The 24,240-nt window shown below is 36.2% G+C and overlaps 3 protein-coding genes and 1 pseudogene across 4 annotated transcripts in view; all 4 read left to right on the forward strand.

The window, feature by feature from the left end:
* The window catches only part of LOC146900632 (putative prolyl 4-hydroxylase 10), a 7,612-nt pseudogene extending 3,341 nt beyond the window's left edge, over window positions 1–4,271 (forward strand). Inside the window, exons 3-7 of the transcript XR_015021580.1 lie at window positions 3,009–3,106; window positions 3,179–3,276; window positions 3,377–3,506; window positions 3,603–3,790; window positions 3,912–4,271. The product of XR_015021580.1 is annotated as a putative prolyl 4-hydroxylase 10 (transcript). The remainder of the gene's footprint in view (window positions 1–3,008; window positions 3,107–3,178; window positions 3,277–3,376; window positions 3,507–3,602; window positions 3,791–3,911) is intronic.
* Window positions 4,272–5,517: 1,246 nt separating this feature from the next.
* LOC146900633 (putative prolyl 4-hydroxylase 10) lies at window positions 5,518–7,809 on the forward strand (the record flags this gene model as incomplete). Its single annotated transcript, XM_085738940.1, has 7 exons — window positions 5,518–5,771; window positions 5,863–5,953; window positions 6,594–6,691; window positions 6,788–6,885; window positions 7,055–7,184; window positions 7,280–7,467; window positions 7,585–7,809. Coding segments are annotated over 7 exons (933 nt in total), but the record flags the coding sequence as incomplete, so codon positions are not given.
* A 1,612-nt stretch (window positions 7,810–9,421) lies between these two features.
* LOC146900634 (putative prolyl 4-hydroxylase 10) lies at window positions 9,422–11,810 on the forward strand. Its single transcript, XM_085738941.1, has 7 exons — window positions 9,422–9,682; window positions 9,774–9,864; window positions 10,572–10,669; window positions 10,789–10,886; window positions 11,056–11,185; window positions 11,281–11,468; window positions 11,586–11,810. The coding sequence occupies exons 1-7, from the start codon at window positions 9,510–9,512 to the stop codon at window positions 11,657–11,659; spliced, it is 852 nt and encodes a 283-aa protein (XP_085595067.1). The 5' UTR covers window positions 9,422–9,509; the 3' UTR covers window positions 11,660–11,810.
* A 1,594-nt stretch (window positions 11,811–13,404) lies between these two features.
* Window positions 13,405–16,052, forward strand: LOC146900635 (putative prolyl 4-hydroxylase 10). The gene is made up of 7 exons (XM_085738484.1): window positions 13,405–13,665; window positions 13,757–13,847; window positions 14,555–14,652; window positions 14,772–14,869; window positions 15,067–15,196; window positions 15,294–15,481; window positions 15,601–16,052. Exons 1-7 carry the CDS (start codon window positions 13,493–13,495, stop codon window positions 15,666–15,668), a joined length of 846 nt encoding a protein of 281 aa, XP_085594610.1. The 5' UTR covers window positions 13,405–13,492; the 3' UTR covers window positions 15,669–16,052.
* Window positions 16,053–24,240: the final 8,188 nt, after the last annotated feature.

Genomic DNA, 24,240 nt, shown 5'->3' on the forward strand with positions numbered 1-24,240 from the left:
TGGATTTCGTCGAGCATAAGAATCAAAGGAGTATAAGTGGCATGACCTTTCATGATCATATGAAAAAGACCAAGGACGTCAGTCTCAAAGACGATATCCTTCACACCCAAGTCACAAGCAAGATGAATGCCGCTGCGAAGAGCCTGAGCTTTTGCAAAATAGAACGCTCGAGCTAAGCTCACAACAGAACCCTCTCATGAAAGCCCCATATTGGTCTCGAAGAATACCTCCACAAGCGAAAGACTCACCAACATTTATCTACAAGAAATATGACATATTGACAAGGATTTTGACAGGGGTTTGAAACCCCTGGGAAATTTGCCAGGGAAAATGCCAAGGACAACACCTGGCATTAAACACAAGGGTTTGCCCTCGGAAAACCCCTCACTTTTTGCAAGGCGGGAAAATAATTGGTTTGAATATTCAAATTGTTAAATTCGATCTGCCAAAAGCTGACAAAGTTGTCCTTGGACAGACGAAAAACAGGGCCCAACCGAGGGGCCCCTGGCAAACGGTAAAAAGCTGTAAAAAAAAACAAGTTGACTAGACACATGATTGAAGTGTAATTATGAGGGGTAGGTTCTCAAATTACCCCTATGTATATATCGCTGCTATATATTAAGCTAGCAACACCATTCTTCTTTCCTTCACACAAAATATTTTCTCTACTGCACCAATTTCCTCCATTCCTTACTGCAATTTCTACTTCCCCTATTTACTTCAATCTTCTCACTTTTCTCTAAGAAAATCTTAAGAAGCTTCAATATTATGGTATATAAACTCTCTTAATTATTTATTTATAATTTTGTTTTATTAATGTTTCTACTTCATTTTGAACTATATATTTTCTTTGTTGTCAGCGTTATGTCAAAGCCAATTCTTTGTTGTTGAATACATGTTTAATTATAGTCATATTAGAATGACAAAAAAAATGGGTCCAACAATAAGCTTTCAAGCCTATACTGTCTTCTTCTTTTTTCAACCTTGAACTGCTTTTTATTTTAAAAAAAATTAGAGCTATTTTAACTTTATTTTACAGAAAACTGGTTTATATTTGAAAATTTAAAACTATTTTTTTAAATGTATAGAAAACTGTTTTTAAATACTATTTATTTTAGTTTTTAAAATTTTAAATGTATTTTATTGTAGAGAAAAGGTTTTTTAAAACTGTTTTTAATTTTTTTTATGTAGAAAAAACGGCTTTTTAATATAGTGTAATAAAAATCTTTTCTTTTCTTTTAATTAAACGGTTTTTAATACTCATTATAATAAAACTATTTACAATCTAATGAATAAATAGGTATAAATTCACTACATGTTGCGTTAAAAAAACTGTTTTTAAATAAATCTGTTTTTTTATTTATTTTCAAGTTAAAAATAAAGTATATGAATAATTAATTATATTTAAAAAACAATTTTAAATCAATTTTAGTAATTATAATGATATTTGAAACAATTAATTATATTTTAAAAACAAATTTATTTATTATTTAAATTAAATTTTATTTATTAAAATGATTTTTGAAACAATAATTGTATTTTAAAAACAACTTTAAAAAAATTCGATTTTTTAATTAATTTAAATACATATTATTAATTAAAATTATTATAAAAACATTTAATTAATTATTAAAAAATCAGTTTAAAAAATAAAACCTTTTTTTAAAAAAATTAATATACCATTTGACAGGGGTTATACCCCTCGCAAAGGCCTTGGCTGAAGTTACCCTGCTGATTTGACATTTCGTCAGTCAGCAGTCAAGTCTGAACAGACTGCAAAGTCAGATCAGACCTGCATAGTTGCAGACAAAAGTGACGAATTTTGCCAGGGAATAAGACAGGGCTTTAGTGACGCAGTTTGCCAGGGGTTTGACCCCACGTTTTTGTCCCAGGGGGGTAACCCCTCACTAATTGTTTGCGACGAGGTGTTTTGTGAGTGTTTCTGCCCCTGACAAATTCCCTCACAAATGTCCCTTTTCCCAGGGATTCTGTCCTTTTCTCAGGGATTTTGCCCCTGACAAAATGCAATGTTTCTTGTAGTATATGTGATCGATCAATGTTCATTTTAAGAACACCAGGAGGCGGCTTTGACAAAAAATTATACGAAGTCATATTATTTTGTTCCTCAAATAGGCATTCATCAAACTATGAATATCCTCAAACCTCATTTATAACTTTGAACCAAAGAGTACGATCCATATAAGTATGGTGATCAAATATGAGTGTCTTACGGTCTCGCCACAACATATTAACGGCAACCGCAAACACAAGTTTCCAAAGCCCAAGTGTATTTCCAATATCATTTAGTCGAAAGATTCCATTTAAGCCAGGCTAAAATTCCCAAACTAAAAAACTTGCTCCAATCATCAGCTTTGACGATTTTGTCTCAAAAAGGTTTAACGTTATCACAATTCTACACCAATAGAAGAGGGACAAACTATTTTAATTAGCTTTTGAAAAGAATGATCTCCAAATCATTCATACCAAAATCCGTTTTATTTACTCATTTTCAATAATTATTCATACCAAAAGTCTCTATTTTGGTAGATATCTAAATTTTTTGAAAATTGTGAAAAAATAAAATGATAGATGATCTATAACATTTCAATTTCAAAACCAATTATAACCGCATCATTTATGTTTCAGATATACTAACCCTCCAAAAACAATTCATCAAACAAAAATAGCTTATTCAGTGATATTTTTAGAGGTCAAGATATTTTCTTGGTTTAGGAAAGGTTTGAATATCATGAGGGAAAAAAAAATATAAAAACAAACATGTGCTAAGATGGATTGCTGCTGCTTTTGACTTCTCTTATAACCTGCTGAAGTTTTAGAAGAGAGGCATTGTTGGATATCACTTTACACATGATATGCTTATATTCTTTAATTATATATAGACACAGTTCAAACTTCAAAGTTAATCTTTTAGTATAGTATTAATGTATTATAATGTTAGATTGTTTACAATTCCCAAATACTAAGGCTTAGCTGATTGATCTAAGCAGACAAAAGAGGAATGTGAACATCTAATCAACATAGCCAAGCCTAGTATGCATAAATCGACTGTTGTTGACGATGAAACGGGAAAGAGTGTGGACAGCAGGTTAGATTTTTCTTTTTCATTGCCGCTTCATTGATGCCAAACCTTTTGTTTACATATTTCTTTTGTATTTAGTGCACGGACAAGCTCTGGAACATTTATCGACAGAGGACATGATAAAATTCTGAGGAATATTGAGAAAAGAATTGCTGATTTTACTTTTATACCTGTAGGTGCGTTCTTCATGCATTTTGTCTGCGTTTATTCATGGTATGTTATTTTCCATCATATACTTAAACAACCATTACTTTGGCTTTGTTTCACAATATGCAGAGAATGGCGAAAGCGTTAATGTTCTCCATTATGAAGTTGGACAAAAGTACGAACCTCATCCTGATTTCTTTGCAGATGAGATTAATACTAGGAACGGGGGTGAGCGTATAGCAACAATGTTGATGTACCTGTAAGTATGACTTCAGTTGTCATCAATCATTGTTGACTTCAATTGTATATATATGAAGTTGATATTGGTGTGCACTTTTTGTGTTTTGATATACAGTTCAGATGTTGAAGAAGGAGGTGAGACAGTGTTTCCATTTGCTAAGGGAAATTTTAGCTCTGTGCCTTGGTGGAATGAGCTTTCTGATTGTGGCAAAAAAGGACTTTCAATTAAGCCAAAGATGGGTGATGCATTACTTTTCTGGAGTATGAAGCCAGATGGAACTTTAGATCCATTCAGTATGCATGGTTAGTAGCTCTTTTATTATCATTTTTATTTTATAGGCAAAAGTTAGGGTTATGTTAGTTTCTATAGTTTGAACCCTGAAACTCTAGCTTTACACTCGTATATGTGCGTGATGATTTTCAGGTGCTTGTCCAGTGATTAAGGGTGATAAATGGTCATGCACCAAATGGATGCGCGTCAATAAATGGTCCATACCTAAATAAACATCATCGTAGGTTTTTTTTTTTTTTGTTGAGGTGACTATTGTAGGTTGGTATCTCTACACAACAATACTTTTGACAGGAAGCTACACAACAATGTTGTATGCTATTACTAAGCCAAATCTGATCTAAATAAACTGATACAATGTTTGCATGCAGTATTGAAGTTTTATATAATGTACACAACAATGTTTGCAACAATATTGAAGTTTTAGGGGTACAAATAGTTTCCCAAGATATAAAATGACATTTGGGTTGATCACTTGTGCTACCCCAAATAAAATCACCACAAATCTTTTTTGCCTCATTACAAATGGAGATGGGAATGCAAGTACTTTGAAGAACATAACCAATGTGATGAATGACTTCGTAAGCACGAGCACCCCTAATCCGGGGCTCTAAAATAGCAACAAATTGAATACGATAAATATGCAAACAGTCTTTAATGAGGGCAGCAAGGAACAACTTCCCTTCTGCTCCTCTGCAATTTCGAACAAAGCAATTCATAACAAAAGGTTGGAATTGAAGGGAGAGGCCTTTTTACTTCAAAAGGTTCAAACTCGGATCAAGAGTTCTACCCTTAGATTTTCCTTTTGTCAACAAAATTATATATAAAAAGTAAAAGATAAAAATCAATATGAAATAAAAAAGTAAACTTGAATTGAACTATTATGCCTATGTTTGCAAAAAGTGAATGGAGAAATGTCAAAGCAAGCAGTGGTTAGTCTGCTGCATTGGAAACTCCTCAAGCATGAGTGGCTCCACCCCTGCTGGTGTTCGAATTCACGAACTCATACCAGCTCTTAATTTATTTCAAATGGGAGGCATGAGTTTGCACTATAATGTCTCTGATGCAAAAGTTGTTCTTAGAAAAATAAGAAAAAGAGAGCCAAAAGAGCGAGAAAATTTCGAAGTGGTAAAATTTAACTAGTACATCTTACTAAATTCATGAGTTACATACTAAATTTTTTTAGTGATTTTTTGAGTAGTATTGTAACATTGATTGTGAATACAACTTTTTTGACTCGTTTTTAGAGTTTGTCACTCACACTCAGGAACAAGGTGTAGAGACTCATACACATCGGCGTTCTCAAACAAAAGAATAATCTTTTAAACTTTTTAAAAGATTAAAGTTTTAAATAGAAAGAAAAAAAAATAGAGAAATGAATGTTGGAAATAGATAAGATAAAAGACACCGAAAGTTTTTATTTCCTAAAAAAATTGGTTGGAGAATCACACTTACAAAAAAGTGATTTGTAGATTCTTTGTGAAAAAGAAGAGTGATTTGTAAAAATGGAATATCATAATGTTTAATTAGAGGAGTGTGATATATTAAAAAAAAGTTTTTTTTTTCTTTCTCATAAAACTTGTCTAAAAAAGGGATATTCTAAAAATATGGTCACTATGTAATTATGAAGAGTTGAAGGAAGACCATTTTAATAATAAAAAAATTAATTTCAATTGGACAATGCATGTTTTTCTGATGAAATGAAAAGAAACAACTTTGAGCGAACAATATAGCACACTGAAATAAACAAGTTTCTCATACTCATTTTTTTCCAATTCAAGTTTTCAGATTTTCATTCATTCATTCATCTTCAAAAACTGTTACGGTGAAATTCAAGCACTCTAACATGGGACTTCGAAAACCGTCGCTAATAACATGCTGGACATTGTTCCTCACATTGTTTGTGACTTTCACATTCCTCATTCTTATCATCTTAACTCTCCGTATCCCTCAACCAAATCACCTTAACTCCATCACTCATAGTAACACTCTCAGGTTTTTCTTCAATTCAACTACAAACTCGTCTTCCTTTTTGCTTTGTTTTTCTCTCTTTATGACCTCTCTTTTTCATCTATATTCTATGCAGAAGTGAAGACAGAAATGAAGACGATGAAAATAAGCGTTGGGTTCAAATCATATCGTGGGAGCCTAGAGCATTTTTATATCATAGTTTTCTGGTTAGTTTTTTGTTTCCTTTGTTGCTTTTACTGATGAGAATTATTTGTTAATGCATCTGTTTTTAGCTCGGGTTTGTGTGGCATGTATTATTAAATCATAAGTTGGACATGTCCAATTTTTCTATTGTACCAAATTAAATGAGCATCAAGTGATCTTCATTCCACATATTATATTATGTTTACTTATTTTTCACTTAGTGTATGACATATAGCGTGAAATGAATTAGATCATAATTATTTTTAGGCATGTATTTTTAAAGAAATTGCATATGCTTGGTTTCTGGGTTTGCTTTTGAGCATCGCTTTGACTAAAGTCATACAAAGTAACCTTTGCATTGGATTAGAAAATCACACTAACTACTATTTCAAACTTGCTTTGAGAATAAGATCGTCCGAATATAAATAAAACACTTAATTTCAAATTCTATTATAACCAAATCAATATGTTTGCCCAAACACACACTTAATCAATATGGCAAAGCCAGGCAGAGTTTTAAACTTAGAATATCAGTTTTAAGTTTTAACATTATATGTTTATATTTTGTTTAATCGTAGTTCAGGGTTAATCCCCTAAGTAAAGTTTTAATGTTACAAATTTCCATTTCCTAAATGCTAAGGCTAAGCTCATTGATCTGAGCAGACAAAAGAGGAATGTGAACATCTAATCAATATAGCCAAGCCTAGTAAGCATAAATCGACTGTTATTGACGAGGAAACAGGAAATGGTGTGGACAGCGGGTTAGATTTTTTTTCCTTCGAGTTCAGTGTTTAGTATAAATCTCGTCTTTCTTGTTTCGATCGCCGTTGGCACTTCATACAGCGGGTTAGATTTAGGGAACGGACAAGCTCTGGAGCTTTTCTTAAGAGAGGAAGTGATAGAATTGTGAAGAATATTGAGAAAAGAATCGCTGATTTTACTTTTATACCTGTAGGTTTGTTCTTTCTCCCTTTTGTTTTTCTCATTGTGCATAAAATTAAGGTTTGATGCTCCTGCTAATGTTTTCTGATCCAACCATGTATCGACAAAGTAGAAAATTTTCCGTTGTCTTGGCCATCTAGACTTAAACAACCATTACTTGAACTGTGTTTCACAATATGCAGAGAATGGTGAAAACTTTAATGTTCTCCATTATGAAGTTGGACAAAAGTATGAACCTCATTATGACTACTTTATGGATACGTTTAGTACTATGTATGCGGGTCAGCGTATAGCAACAGTGCTGATGTATCTGTAAGTGACGTCAGTGTCATTCATTTTTTTGCTTCAATTATCTTTGATATGAAGTTGATATTGGTGTTCACTTTTTTTGTAATTCGATGATACAGTTCAGATGTCGAAGAAAGGGGTGAGACGGTGTTTCCAAATGCCAAGGGAAATTTTAGCTCTGTGCCTTGGTGGAATGAGCTTCCTGATTGTCTAAAAGGAGGACTGTCAATTAAGCCAAAGATGGGTAATGCTATACTTTTCTGGAGCATGAAGCCTGATGCAACTTTAGATCCATCGAGTTTGCACGGTAAAGTCTTCTTTTATTACTATGAATCTTAAAAGCATTAAAGTGTGCTTGTGTTAACGAACATTCCCTTTGAAATAAGATGAATTTACAAACCTATATGTATGTGATAATTTTCAGGTGCTTGTCCTGTGATCAAGGGAGATAAGTGGTCATGTGCTAAATGGATGCATGTCGGTGAATTCAAAATCTAGATATAGATTATTGTAGGTTGTTATATCTCCTTTGTCGTTGTACTGGCACATATACAAATATAAATATAATTTTACAGTTATGGCTACACAACAATGTTTATTTGGCAAAGTTTACAATATTGGGAAGCTGAATCTGATTTGAACCGGCTGATAGATTGTTTGCAGGTAGTTTCATACAAAAAGTCATCGAAAGTGAAATATCTTCTCAAATTTATGATTTCTTTTGCACTATCATGTTTTTTTAACTCTGTTTCTTCTAGATTCAACTGGCATATAAGATCATAATAAATGTTGTGTGGAGAGGTTGTTTAGCATCTTGTGCAATCTGTGCAATTTTTTGGGCTTATGGCAACAATACACTATTATCTGTTTATTCATCTTCTACTTTGTTTACAAGTTCAATTTCTTGCTAACCATCATTCTGAGCTGTGGCTTTTTGTCTCATGACCATAATATGAAAGTTTTGCTATCCACCTTTCATCTTGATTGGCTTCTTTTTATGTTTAAAAGAGTCCATGCATGATCGTCTATTCATGGCCTAATAATAACTTAATAAATATGCATTGCCTCCACCCGCTCACCTCCTTCTGCATCCAAAAACTACCATTCCAAAGCATCTACGTAAGATAGTTGAATAGAAGAGCCCTTAGAAAAACTATGTTTCCCTCCCTTTTGTGTCGATATTTGCTGCATTTACCGAAGCAAACCCTCGACAAGGGTTTGTGTCAGAGAGTTTCTTTCTCCATTAGAATGTAAATAATCAAGTTTTTTTTACGAAGGTTAATAATCAAGTTATACATCATTATTTTTTAGAGAAAGTTATATATACATCATTTGTCTACCTATAAAATAATCGTATATGACAAATCACATTAAGAATGTAAACACATCTTTACTATGAAAGATTAAGTGCATAGCAGATTACAAAATGGCCAAATTGCTTGATAGATACAATTCAATAGCCTTCTGCATAATTACAGTGAAACAGTGCACAAGAGCGAAACTACATTGATCATAATTCAATTTGCTTTCTCTATGAATTTAGTACATCCAGCAACCTTCTGGTTTCTCTATTTTTCTCCTGCATTAGTAATTTAATATGCTTGTGTATGGATTCATAAAAGAAAGCCAGAAGCAAAAGCAGAGCAGAATGAATGACTGCTTGGGTTCTACAATATAATTTCACTGTTGTTACGGTTGTTGTTCAAAATCCACATTGTGAAGTTGTAGATCATGCACTTAATTGATGGCATGAAGCAATTCCAAGGCTCCACCAAGTTCCATGGAGCAAATAGGTTGTGACCAAAGTGTCGGAACAAGCACGAATCTTCCTTCACTGTCTCTTAAACACATGTCAAACCCTGTACAATTCAGCGTGATTGCACTTGAGACACCTAGTTGCTGGTGAGATTGCCCACGAGACGACTGATGTTGTACGTTACTTAGTTTTACTGTTCTTTTTTTGTTTAAAATAATTAGTTGGAGAATCGCGCTTACAAAAAGTGATTTGTAAAAATGGAATATTTTAAATGTTTAATCAGAGGAGTATGAGATATTACAAATGTTTCTTTTTTTGTCTCATAAAGCTTTTCTAAAAAGAGGCATATTCTAACAATATTGTCAATATGTAATTATGAAGAGTTGAAGGAAGACCAATTTAATAATAAAAAAAATTAATTTCAATTGGACAGTGCATGTCTTTCAAATGAAATGAAAAGAAACGACTTTGAGCATAAAATATAGCACACTGAAATAAACAAGTTTAATAGGTCACATTCTCATTTTTTTTTTCCAATTTAAATTAATTCAGTTATCAGATTTTAATTCATTCCTTCATCTTCAACAACCGTTATGGTGAAATTCAAGCACTCTAATGTGGGACTTCGAAAATCGTCGCTAAAAACATGCTGGACTTTGTTCCTCACATTGTTTGTGACTTTCACATTTCTCATTCTTATTATCTTAACTCTTCGTATCCCTAAACCAAATCATCTTAACTCCATCACTCAACGTAACACTCTCAGGTTTCTCTTCGATTCAACTACAAACTCGTCTTCCATTTTGCTTTGCTTTTCTCTCTTTATGAACTCTCTTTTTCATCTATATTCTATGCAGAAGTGAAGACAGAAGTGATGACGATGACAATAAGCGTTGGGTTCAAATCATATCGTGGGAGCCTAGAGCATTTTTATATCATAATTTTCTGGTCAGTTTCTTGTTTCCCTTCTTGCTTTTACTGATAAAAATTATTTGTTAATGCATCCAATGACTTGCATTAAAATGGTGTTTAGCTCGGGTTTGTGTGGCATGTATTATTAAATCATAAGTTGGACATGTCCAATTTTTCTTTGTACCAAATGAGCATCAAGTGAGTTTCATTCCACATATTATATTATGTTTACTTAGTTTTCAGTTAGTGTGTGAATCAATTTTAAATGTATTTTTTAAAAGAAATTACATATGTTTGGATTCTGTCTTTTCTCAATATTTTTTTAGCATCAGTGGATTAGAAAATCACACTCACTACCATTCCAAACTTGCTTTGAGAATAAGATCGTCCAAATATAAAGAACTTAATTTCAAATTCCATAATAACCAAATCAAGATGTTTGCCCTAACACACACTAATCAAACAAAACTAGTTAATCAGTAATATTTTCAAAGGTGAAGATGGTTGTAAGGTTTAGGAAAGATTTGAATATCATGAAGGAAAAAAAGAGGAATGTGACTTCACTCATAACCTGCAGAAATTTTAGAAGCGAGGCAAAGTTTTAAACTTAGAATATCGGTTTTAACATTATATATCTTTATATTTTGTTTCATTGTAATTCAGGGTTAATCCTCTAAATATAGTTTTAATGTTACAAATTTCCATTTCCTAAATGCTAAGGCTAAGCTGATTGATCTGAGCAGACAAAAGAGGAATGTGAACATCTAATCGATATAGCAAAGCCTAATATGCATAAATCGGCTGTTATTGACGAGAAAACAGGAAAGAGTCTGAATAGCAGGTTAGATTTTTTTTTTCCAACCACAAAATTCTTTATCAATTATCCCTTGAGTTCAATGTTCAATTTAAATCTCGTTTGTCTTGTTTGGATCGTCATTGCCACTTCATCGATGTATTTAGCGTACGAACAAGCTCTGGAACATTTCTTGACAGAGGAGATGATGAAATTGTGAGGAATATTGAGAAAAGAATCGCTGATTTTACTTTTATACCTGTAGGTTTGTTCTTTCTCCCTTTTGTTTTTCTCATTGTGCATAAAATTAAGGTTTGATGCTCCTGCTAATGTTTTCTGATCCAACCATGTATCGACAAAGTAGAAAATTTTCCGTTGTCTTGGCCATCTAGACTTAAACAACCATTACTTGAACTGTGTTTCACAATATGCAGAGAATGGTGAAAACTTTAATGTTCTCCATTATGAAGTTGGACAAAAGTATGAACCTCATTATGACTACTTTATGGATACGTTTAGTACTATGTATGCGGGTCAGCGTATAGCAACAGTGCTGATGTATCTGTAAGTGACGTCAGTGTCATTCATTTTTTTGCTTCAATTATCTTTGATATGAAGTTGATATTGGTGTTCACTTTTTTTGTAATTCGATGATACAGTTCAGATGTCGAAGAAAGGGGTGAGACGGTGTTTCCAAATGCCAAGGGAAATTTTAGCTCTGTGCCTTGGTGGAATGAGCTTCCTGATTGTCTAAAAGGAGGACTGTCAATTAAGCCAAAGATGGGTAATGCTATACTTTTCTGGAGCATGAAGCCTGATGCAACTTTAGATCCATCGAGTTTGCACGGTAAAGTCTTCTTTTATTACTATGAATCTTAAAAGCATTAAAGTGTGCTTGTGTTAACGAACATTCCCTTTGAAATAAGATGAATTTACAAACCTATATGTATGTGATAATTTTCAGGTGCTTGTCCTGTGATCAAGGGAGATAAGTGGTCATGTGCTAAATGGATGCATGTCGGTGAATTCAAAATCTAGATATAGATTATTGTAGGTTGTTATATCTCCTTTGTCGTTGTACTGGCACATATACAAATATAAATATAATTTTACAGTTATGGCTACACAACAATGTTTATTTGGCAAAGTTTACAATATTGGGAAGCTGAATCTGATTTGAACCGGCTGATAGATTGTTTGCAGGTAGTTTCATACAAAAAGTCATCGAAAGTGAAATATCTTCTCAAATTTATGATTTCTTTTGCACTATCATGTTTTTTTAACTCTGTTTCTTCTAGATTCAACTGGCATATAAGATCATAATAAATGTTGTGTGGAGAGGTTGTTTAGCATCTTGTGCAATCTGTGCAATTTTTTGGGCTTATGGCAACAATACACTATTATCTGTTTATTCATCTTCTACTTTGTTTACAAAGTTCAATTTCTTGCTAACCATCATTCTGAGCTGTGGCTTTTTGTCTCATGACCATAATATGAAAGTTTTGCTATCCACCTTTCATCTTGATTGGCTTCTTTTTATGTTTAAAAGAGTTCATGCATGATCGTCTATTCATGGCCTAATAATAACTTAATAAATATGCATTGCCTCCACCCGCTCACCTCCTTCTGCATCCAAAAACTACCATTCCAAAGCATCTACGTAAGATAGTTGAATAGAAGAGCCCTTAGAAAAACTATGTTTCCCTCCCTTTTGTGTCGATATTTGCTGCATTTACCGAAGCAAACCCTCGACAAGGGTTTGTGTCAGAGAGTTTCTTTCTCCATTAGAATGTAAATAATCAAGTTTTTTTTACGAAGGTTAATAATCAAGTTATACATCATTATTTTTTAGAGAAAGTTATATATACATCATTTGTCTACCTATAAAATAATCGTATGACAAATCACATTAAGAATGTAAACACATCTTTACTATGAAAGATTAAGTGCATAGCAGATTACAAAATGGCCAAATTGCTTGATAGATACAATTCAATAGCCTTCTGCATAATTACAGTGAAACAGTGCACAAGAGCGAAACTACATTGATCATAATTCAATTTGCTTTCTCTATGAATTTAGTACATCCAGCAACCTTCTGGTTTCTCTATTTTTCTCCTGCATTAGTAATTTAATATGCTTGTGTATGGATTCATAAAAGAAAGCCAGAAGCAAAAGCAGAGCAAGATGAATGACTGCTTGGGTTCTACAATATAATTTCACTGTTGTTACGGTTGTTGTTCAAAATCCACATTGTGTAGTTGTAGATCATGCACTTAATTGATGGCATGAAGCAATTCCAAGGCTCCACCAAGTTCCATGGAGCAAATAGGTTGTGACCAAAGTGTCGGAACAAGCACGAATCTTCCTTCACTGTCTCTTAAACACATGTCAAACCCTGTACAATTCAGCGTGATTGCACTTGAGACACCTAGTTGCTGGTGAGATTGCCCACGAGACGACTGATGTTGTACGTTACTTAGTTTTACTGTTCTTTTTTTGTTTAAAATAATTAGTTGGAGAATCGCGCTTACAAAAAGTGATTTGTAAATGTTTAATCAGAGGAGTATGAGATATTACAAATGTTTCTTTTTTGTCTCATAAAGCTTTTCTAAAAAGAGGCATATTCTAACAATATTGTCAATATGTAATTATGAAGAGTTGAAGGAAGACCAATTTAATAATAAAAAAAATTAATTTCAATTGGACAGTGCATGTCTTTCAAATGAAATGAAAAGAAACGACTTTGAGCATAAAATATAGCACACTGAAATAAACAAGTTTAATAGGTCACATTCTCATTTTTTTTTTCCAATTCAAATTAATTCAGTTATCAGATTTTAATTCATTCCTTCATCTTCAACAACCGTTATGGTGAAATTCAAGCACTCTAATGTGGGACTTCGAAAACCGTCGCTAAAAACATGCTGGACTTTGTTCCTCACATTGTTTGTGACTTTCACATTTCTCATTCTTATTATCTTAACTCTTCGTATCCCTAAACCAAATCATCTTAACTCCATCACTCAACGTAACACTCTCAGGTTTCTCTTCGATTCAACTACAAACTCGTCTTCCATTTTGCTTTGCTTTTCTCTCTTTATGAACTCTCTTTTTCATCTATATTCTATGCAGAAGTGAAGACAGAAGTGATGACGATGACAATAAGCGTTGGGTTCAAATCATATCGTGGGAGCCTAGAGCATTTTTATATCATAATTTTCTGGTCAGTTTCTTGTTTCCCTTCTTGCTTTTACTGATAAAAATTATTTGTTAATGCATCCAATGACTTGCATTAAAATGGTGTTTAGCTCGGGTTTGTGTGGCATGTATTATTAAATCATAAGTTGGACATGTCCAATTTTTCTTTGTACCAAATGAGCATCAAGTGAGTTTCATTCCACATATTATATTATGTTTACTTAGTTTTCAGTTAGTGTGTGAATCAATTTTAAATGTATTTTTTAAAAGAAATTACATATGTTTGGATTCTGTCTTTTCTCAATATTTTTTTAGCATCAGTGGATTAGAAAATCACATTCACTACCATTCCAAACTTGCTTTGAGAATAAGATCGTCCAAATATAAAGAACTTAATTTCAAATTCCATAATAACCAAATCAAGATGTTTGCCCTAACACACACTAATCAAACAAAACTAGTTAATCAGTAATATTTTCAAAGGTGAAGATGGTTGTAAGGTTTAGGAAAGATTTGAATATCATGAAAGAAAAAAAGAGGAATGTGACTTCACTCATAACCTGCAGAAATTTTAGAAGCGAGGCAAAGTTTTAAACTTAGAATATCAGTTTTAACATTATATATCTTTATATTTTGTTTCATTGTAATTCAGGGTTAATCCTCTAAATATAGTTTTAATGTTACAAATTTCCATTTCCTAAATGCTAAGGCTAAGCTGATTGATCTGAGCAGACAAAAGAGGAATGTGAACATCTAATCGATATAGCAAAGCCTAATATGCATAAATCGGCTGTTATTGACGAGAAAACAGGAAAGAGTCTGAATAGCAGGTTAGATTTTTTTTTTCCAACGACAAAATTCTTTATCAATTATCCCTTGAGTTCAATGTTCAATTTAAATCTCGTTTGTCTTGTTTGGATCGTCATTGCCACTTCATCGATGTATTTAGCGTACGAACAAGCTCTGGAACATTTCTTGACAGAGGAGATGATGAAATTGTGAGGAATATTGAGAAAAGAATCGCTGATTTTACTTTTATACCTGTAGGTGCGTAACACGTTCTTTCTGCCTTTTGTTTTTTCCTCTGTTCAAGAAATTAAGGCTTGATGCTCCTGCTAACGCTTTTTGATTCAACCATGTATCAACGAAGTGTTTTCAGTTGTCTTTTGATGTTGAGATAGTATGTTATTTTTCACCCAATACTTAAAACAACCATTACTTGAGCCGTGTTTCACAATATGCAGAGCATGGCGAAAGCTTTAATGTTCTCCATTATGAAGTTGGACAAAAGTATGAACCTCATTATGACTACTTTTTGGATACGTTTAATACTAGGCATGCAGCTCAGCGCATGGCAACAATGCTGATGTACCTGTAAGTGACTTCAGTGTCATTCATTGTTGGCTTAAATTATTGTTGATACGAAGTTGATATTGATGTTCACTTTTTTTTTTGTAATTCGATGATACAGTTCGGATGTTGAAGAAGGGGGTGAGACGGTGTTCCCAAAGGCCAAGGGAAATTTTAGCTCTGTGCCTTGGTGGAATGAGCTTTCTGATTGTGGAAAAGGAGGACTATCAATTAAGCCAAAGATGGGTAATGCTGTACTTTTCTGGAGCATGAAGCCTGATGCAACTTTAGATCCATTGAGTTTGCACGGTAAATTCTTTTTGTAGTTACTATCAATCTTATAACCATTTGTAAAGTGCGTGTGTTAACGAACTTTGACTTTAAAACAAGATAAATTTACAAACCTATATGTATGTGATAATTATCAGGTGCTTGTCCTGTGATCAAGGGCGATAAGTGGTCATGCGCCAAATGGATGCATGTCGATGAATACTAAACCTTCATATAGATTATTGTAGGTTGTTATATCTCCTTTGTCGTTGTACTGGCACAGTTACAAATACAAATATAAATATGGTTTTACAGTTACGGCTATACAACAATGTTTATGTTAGGAATCTGAGTTTGATCTGAGCTGATAGATTGTTTGCAGATAGTTTCAGATAAAAAATTCATCAAAAGTGAAATATCTTCTCAAATTTGATTTCTCTTGCACTATCATTTTATTAATTTTTTGTGCTTATAGATTCAACTGGCCTATGAGGTCGTTAATGTAGTTAGAAAATGTAGTGCGGAGAGGTAGTTTTTACAGCCTTGTGCAATCTTTGCAATTCTTTGGAGTTATGGCAACAACTGGAAAACTGATATCTGTTTATTCATATATTGATATTCTTTTTTTTGAAAAAGCATATTCTATTATAATGCCAAGCACAAGCTGAGCTAGTGGCAAAAGGAAACAACAATGATATAGGCCAAGCCCTTACAAGGAATTAAGTGCACAGGCGAACCAAATCACCTAAGCAGCGCCTGCATTAAAGAAGCAAGACAAATAAAGACCTATGACAAAAAGCCTAAAACAAAGCCTTAGCTGCTTAAACTGTCCAAAACCGAAAGGAAAGACAGAGGCCGAGACTCAAAAACCACCCAGCCAAAACAGAACCAACGGGGACCAATGCCTTTACTTCCGTCTAATGCACTCTCTCGGATTCCAACACCACTCGTAGAAGAGGCAAGAGGCAATTCTCAACCTACTCAAAGACCAACACCAAGACACCGCCTTGATGTCTTCCACTACCTCGTCGAAGTTCTTAAAATGGTTCTTAAAAATCCTCGCATTCCTCTCCTTCCAAATCATCCAAATAGATGCATGCCAAATCAACCAAAAGGCTTTCCGAAGGTATCGAGAGTTCACCTCACCACTCCAACAAGCGAAATGGACGAGCAAATTTTGAGGAGTAATAAAATTAATGCCTAACCAATTAAGCACCTTACGCCAAATTAACGACGCCACCTCACAATGCAAAAAGAGATGGGATGTTGTCTCCTCCATACCCCCACATAACACACAAATACAAGGTTCCCCGGGAGGCAAAACCTTCCGATACCGAAGGTTTACTCTTGTCGGAATACGATCCATAATGGCCATCCAAGAAAAAGCCACGACCTTAGAAGGAGCCGGACTATTCCAAAGATTTCCAAACACCTCTTCCTCTAAAGCACTCAACCCTTCTTGAGAGAGAACACCCTCCTCCAACACTCTATAAGAGGACCGCACCGTGTACTTACCACTCTCTTCCGGCAACCAAACCCACCTATCCTCCTCCACACCCAAATTCACACCAACAATAATATCTACTAAATTAGCAATAAGATTTCTCTCCCAAAGGAAAGGTTGCCTCCTCCAAGTGAGATTCCAAGACACCTCCCCGTCAATGAAACTCCACAAGTCACTTACTTTCGCCTCTTTATTTGTAAAAATTGAGAAGATCCGGGGAAAGAGGAGAGCTAAAGGTTGCTCACCAATCCACTTATCTCTCTAAAAACTAGTGGCCCTCCCATTTGACACCTTACGGACCACATTATTAGAAAACCAATTCGCCCCCCCCACCATCTTCCAACGTCTTCAACTCCTTCCACCACCCCGAGGCGAAGCGCGGCCATCTAGCCCCTTCCTCCGAATTAAGCAACGAAATATTCTCCCCGTACTTCTCAATCAACACCACTTTCCAAAGGGGGGTGTCCTCTTGGAGAAGGCGCCACTTCCATTTGGCCAAGAGGCTTAAATTCACCATCTTTACATCTCTCACCCCTAAGCCTCCTTTACTCTTCGGTTGACAAATCCTCTTCCACTTCACCCAACAAATTTTTCTACCTCCTCCCACCCCTCCCCAAAGAAAATCTCTTTGGATACGGATGACCCTCTTTACAACTTTTGTCGGAATTCTCAAGAAAGACAAGAAGAAAATAGGAATAGAATTCAAAACGGAATTGAGAAGAGTAATTCTACCTCCAAGACTCACATATTTGGTCCCCCAAGAATTAAGTCTATTCCGTAATTGCTCCAACATAGGTTCCCAAGTGGACAACTTCTTAGCATTCGCTCCCACCGGTAACCCCAAGTAATTAAAAGGCACACTCCCTTCTCTACAATGCAAAAAACGACATGCCGCCTCCATGAAGTCCCTTGGCACATTTACTCCAATAAGAGAGCTCTTATGATAATTAACCTTCAATCCGGACGCCATTTCAAAACCCCTCAACATAGCCTTTAAGGTCCAAAGGTTATCCACCGTAGGCTCACCAATGCAAAGAGTATCGTCGGCATATTGTAAGTGAGAAATGACCGAGCCTCCGTGCTTAATTTCAAAACCTTTGAACAAATTCCGGTTCACCGCATTTGACATCAAGCCACTAAAGCCTTCCGCCACTAAAAGGAACAAGAACGGTGCAAGTGGGTCTCCTTGTTTCAATCCCCGTTGAACATTGATTTCTTCCGTTGGGCTCCCGTTGACAAGGATTGACATATTTCCCCCAAACACACAAGCCTTCATCCAACTAACCCATTTGTCACACATCCCCACCCTTCTCATCATATACTCCAAAAAACCCCAATCAACGGAGTCATACGCTTTCTCGAAGTCAACCTTGAGGATCAAACACTCCCTTTTTGATTTCTTTGCCAAATCCACCACCTCATTCACCACCAACACTCCATCCACCAAATGCCTACCTTTCAAAAACGCCGATTGTGTTCCGGATATAATAGAATTCATGACCTTAGCAAGCCTTGTAGCCAAAACTTTTGAGAGGATTTTATAAAGACCTCCTAGAAGAGAAATGGGTCGGAATTCCTTCAAAGATGTCGGAGCTTTCACCTTTGGGATTAGAGTCACAAAATAGGATAGGAAGCTTTTTGGAATTTTCTCATTCGCATAAAATTGATCAAACATGATCCGAATTTCATGTTTCAAGAGGTACCAAAAGTCCTTAAAGAATGCAAAATTGAAGCCGTCGGGTCCCGGACTTTTATTCCCGTCACTAGCTTTCACCACCGCTTCAATCTCCGTTAGCGAAAAAGGCGCAATTAGCACACCATTTTCTTCCACGGATAACCTTGAGAAGGGCACTCCATCTAAAGTCGGACTCACCCTCCTCTCATCCGTCACTTGCCTTTGAAAATACTCCACCACCTCCCTTCGCACATCCGGAGGAGAATCGACCCATCCATTATCCACTTTGATTGCCCTAAGAGAATTTTTCACCGCCCTTGCCTTGACACATCTATGAAAATACTTGGAGTTATCATCCCCCTCCTTAAGCCACTTACATTTCGACCTTTGGAACATACTCGCATCTTTACTTTTGAGAAGTTTCCACATGTCATCAAACTTTGCTTTCCTCGTTTCAACATCCTCACTACTCAAAGCCCCCAACTCCCCTTTGACATCAAGATCCGCTATCTCATTTACCAACGAGGCCACTTTAGTATCAATATCACCATATTCAAGTTTGTTCCAAGCTCTAATAGCCTCTTTTAAGACTTTAAGTTTATTCTTTAAAATCACCCCCATCCAACCGGTAGCAATTTGGTTCCTCCAAACTTCCTCCACCAAACTCTTGAATTTTTTATTCTCCAACCAAAAGTTGTTGAAGCGAAAAGGTTTAGGCCCCCATTCCAAATTACCACTTTTAAGAACCAAAGGACAATGATCCGAAATTGTTCTAGGGAGTACCCATAGAGAGGAATTCCCCCAACAACTATTCCACCCTTCGGAAATAAGAGTCCTATCAATCCGACTCATAGCTTGCCCATTTGCATGTTGCCACGTGAAATTACGACCAAAGGGAGTAACATCAAGTAAATCCACATTCACAACAAAGGAGTTAAAAAGATTAATTTCCGTTACCATGTTTGAAGATGCTTCCAAATTCACTCCCCTCCTTTCGTCAACATGTCTCACGGCATTGAAATCCCCCACCATGCACCACACTCCATCTCCAAAAGTATTTTTTAACAAAACTAGTTTCTCCCACAACCTTTGTTTTGCCGCCAAATCACATTTTGAATAAATATTCACAACCATGCATCTCTCCCTTGATCTTCCCCATTCTAAACAAACTCCCACAAAGCCTTCTCCCATGAAAGAAAAGAGGAGGTTTGAGTCGGACTTTCTCCAAATTGAGATAATCCCGCCACTATTACCAACGGAAGGGAGGAAAGCCCAATTACAATCCTCGCTCCCCCACAAACTATAACACAACGAATCCGTGACCACTTCAAGCTTTGATTCTTGAATGGCCAAGAAATCCACCTTTTGATCATACACCAACTCCTTTATAACTTTTTTCTTCACTCTCCCACCCAAGCCTCTAACATTATAGGAGAGAACTATCATTGGGAAACCAACTCTCTCTCCCTTAGGTCATCCTTGACCACCTCAACGTCTACTAGTTCCGCCAAATTAGACACAATTGTTTTATCCACCACATCGAAATTAAAGCCATTAGTTTTTTGCAAAGAAAAAATGCGTGAAGCATCTAGTTCCTTCCTACACGCACCCGATAAGGCAAGCGATGGAGTTTCCGGCTCCTTAGTCCCCGACTCCTTCAAAATCAACCGAAGACCCGACGCCGAAGTCTCCGGACCAGCACCCATACCTTCGTCCTCCGCATTGAAATCTCCTAAGACTCCCTCCACCACCTTATTTCCCCTCGCCCCTAGCTGCTCCAAATGATCCGTGCTACCCTCTCCTAAGCCACCTTTCCGCTTTAGACCACCCTTCCCATCCATAACAGCCTTCGCAAATTGAAAACATTTCGGAACACCCAAAGTCACAACTTTATGTTTCTTGCTGTTTTTCTTTTTACCCCTCTTGGAAATATATGTCTCTTTATTATTTGGGTAATCAGAAATTGTTTCCTCTGAATCCAAATCCCCTTCATGAATAAAAGGCCCAATATTAATACTAGGCCCAACTGGAGCTCCACCCAAAGCAGGATCCATACCCGGTCCAAATAAAACCCCACATGTGGTGGGTCCCAAAGCTGCAGCAGGCCCCTCCTTGACTTTGGCTAGCGCGTCCAGCTCAAGGCTGTCTGCCACGCGCGTGGCTGTCTCCTGGGATGAGGCAGAAAGGTGGGTCTCACATCCCACCATCCCCAGGGCGCCACGTGGCGAAGTCTGGTCCCCCCCATCTAACTTGCACGCTCCCCCACTCTCCAACTGCCAAGCTTCTACCACAAGTTTAGACACTTGTCCTTCCTCCACTGGATCAACAGTCACCTTTTCACACAAATCCTTCCCTTTTTGCTGTGATGCCAAAAAGTTCACCTCACACCTTCCTTTTTGTCCTACAGACTCCAATTTTGACCTAGGAGATATATTAACACTAGTAGGTTCTAGGTTGACAGCTGGCTCTAATTCTTCTTCCTCCTCCTGACTACCATCATCCTCGCCGGAAATGGAGTCCTTCTCCTCCACCTCCAATTCGGGCGGCCCCTCCTCCTCCTCTGCCCAAACCCCACACCTTTCCTTGGACGTCTCTGACTCCTCCTCCTTACTCCCCTCCCCTTCTTCAAACATAGGGACACCCTCCACCACCCAAATACTAAAAACAGCTCCCATCACCTTTACCTTCAACTCTTCATCTATCCTACCCATCCTTTTGGTAGAAATCAAGAGATTAGCAACATCCAACCTGCTTCTAGTGACTGTCTCCTCATCAAAGTCAATGAATGTTCCAAAAAGAGACCCCACTTTTTTGAAAAAATCTTCATTCCAAACATGCAAAGGGATGCCTCTAAGTTGCACCCATGTTCTTCTAGTTGCAGCCACAATGTTAGGTGACCAAGGCACCACTTCAGTGAATGTGGCACTCCACCAAACCCTTTTTGTCGCCCTTGCCTCCTCTAACACCCCCTTCCTATCTTCTTTCAACAACACCAACTTCTCTCCCAAAGGTACCACTTTGATTCCTCTCCACCCTTCCATGAACAAACAAGTTTGCAATGCATCCACCTCCAAATGGTACCGCAAACGACCCACCACACACTGTTGAAGCTCTTCCAACAACCCCTCATCCGGAATAAACTCAAGAGGTGGTGTTTCCACCGGACCTCTACCATCCACCACATTCCGATAAGAAACTCCGACCTCCACTTGCTTACCTACAACACCTGGCTTTTGTTTTGCTGGACGATCCACTCCTCCTTTAGCCTCTCTAGCAAACCTTGAAAGGTTAACCTTGAGTCTAAGGTTACCCCACCACACCTCCTTCAAACTTGCCTCTAGCTCCACCACATCCACAACATCTCTAAACTTGATGAAAGCAAATCTTGTACCCCTTTTGTCAAGTTTCTTAGGGATGAAGACCTCCCACACTCTACCAAACTTAAGAAAAAGCTTCCATAGATCTTCCATGGAAACCTCCTCTGAAAAGTTAGACACAAAGAAGGATACAGTAGGTGTAACAGCCCGATTTTCGCTAGTTTTATTTTATTATTTATTTATGTGTGTTATATGTGCTCTTATGTGATTATTTGCGTCTGTGTGTATTTTTGGTTGGGATTCGTAGAATTCGGTGTAGAAGGGTATTTTAGTCATTTTGGACTTAGGGGCATTTTGGTCATTTTGAGGGCAGTGGCAATTTTGTAATTTTGCAGAAAGTTATTTTTTTTAGTGTTTAGTGGAAGTTGTTATTTTACCAGGTTACTAGAGGGGGTGTAGTAATTATTTTAATTACCGTTAAGTGACCGTTAGTGTTGTATTTTACCGGTAAGCGAGTAGTAACATTTTTGAGGTTGAATTAGAAATGGGTTAGGCCCATTAAGGTTTGTGAGATAAGCCCATTAAGTGAGCCTTTATAAACTAATGTTGGTGAGAAGAGATAGGGTTACAACATTTTCATTTCATTTCATTGGAGAGGAGAAGAGATAGAAACTAGAGAGAGGAGCAAGAACAAGGGTTAAAGGCAAGAGGGGGATTCACCATCTAGGAGCTAAATTGAAGCTTGAATTAAGGATTCTTGGTGTTAGAGGTAAGGGGGTTAGTCTTTACTCATAATCACTTAGTTGTAGCTTCTACCCTAATTCTTTACTTAAGTGCTTATTTGAATAATTGATTATTGTGGAATTAATTGGTAAATTCGTGCTTGTGTTTTGATGCAATGTTTGGGTATGTAAATGGAATGATAATTGAGTTGTTGATGATGAAATTGCAAGCTTAAATCATGTACATATGTATGCTTTGTGTTTTGCCCAAAAATTGATTGTTGTTGTTGTTGTTGAGAGATGTTGTTGTTGATGAATTATTGATGAATTTATGATTGGTTGTTGTTGTTGTTGAATGATGGTGAGATCACGATTATATGATGTAGTTGTTGTTGTGCTATGATGTTCTCATCAATTTATGCTTTGGGTGTTGGTGAAAGTATTGTTGTGATTGAATTGTAGTGATTTTACAACTTTTGTGAAAATGGGTTGAAAATGAAGAAGTTTGATTTTGATGATGTTGAATGAGTTAAGGAAGATTGTTAGAATGGTTAGGATGGTATGATTTTCTGTTTTAATCACTTGGCTTTGGAGAGAAATCATTTTGGGAAGAAAATGGGTTTTTGGTTAAAAGTCATTTTAAGAGCTTTTACAAAATAAGTCATTTTGGGATGAGTTTGATTAAGTTGTTTTAATGTTGAAATGTCAAGTTTTTAAGTGTGGTTTGTATGGTCTAAGTGTTAGGAATACATTGGCGAAAACGGAACTGAAATCGGATTCGAAAACAAGATTTTATGCACGAAAACGTAAAAATGCATTTTGCTGTACTGGTGGAATGACACGACCGTGTGTCTGGATGACACGACCGTGTCAGAGTCTCCTGTAAGGGATGACACGACCGTGTGTCCTGATGACACGACCGTGTCAGTTCTGCAGAATCCCAAAACATTGTTTTTTTTCGTATTTTTGTGTACTTTTAAGCATGCCGATGGATTCCAAACACCTAGCCTTATTCAATCAATTTATAATTAAGCTTCTAGGAGTATCATAGCTTGGATCTAACTTGGTTTTGTTTTTGAAATGAATTGGTTTTGCAAAATGATGCCAAGAGACGAACTTCGTGATTTTTGGGAATTCTTCATGTGTGGCCGATGAAATGCTTATGTATCCTCTACTGCACCTATAAGAAACTTGTGAGAATACATGGCATAGGCAATAGAGCTTGTAGAGTTGGTTTTGGTTCATAAATTCTATTATTTTTAAAAGGTGACTTTTGGAGACGAACTTAGTAGAAATGAATCTTGAAGGACTAAAGTCTTATGAATCTTTTGTGAATGGTCACATATGATTAAATAATTGTGTTTGAATGATTGTGGAAGGTTGAGAATGATGCTTATCATAAATTGTTGTGTTATTCCATTTTACTTGGTTTATGTGATGTAAATGGAAATGAATTGCGAGCCGATGTTGATGTATGTTGATAATTAAGATGAGGATGATGTTGTTGGTTGTTGATGAATATGATGATGATTATGTTGATGATGTTGATGTATGTTGATGAATCTTATGTGAGTTGTGAT

Source organism: Medicago sativa, chromosome 8, assembly GCF_051527215.1.
Source record: "Medicago sativa cultivar Bolivia chromosome 8, Bolivia_mono, whole genome shotgun sequence".
NCBI classification, from domain to species: domain Eukaryota; kingdom Viridiplantae; phylum Streptophyta; class Magnoliopsida; order Fabales; family Fabaceae; genus Medicago; species Medicago sativa.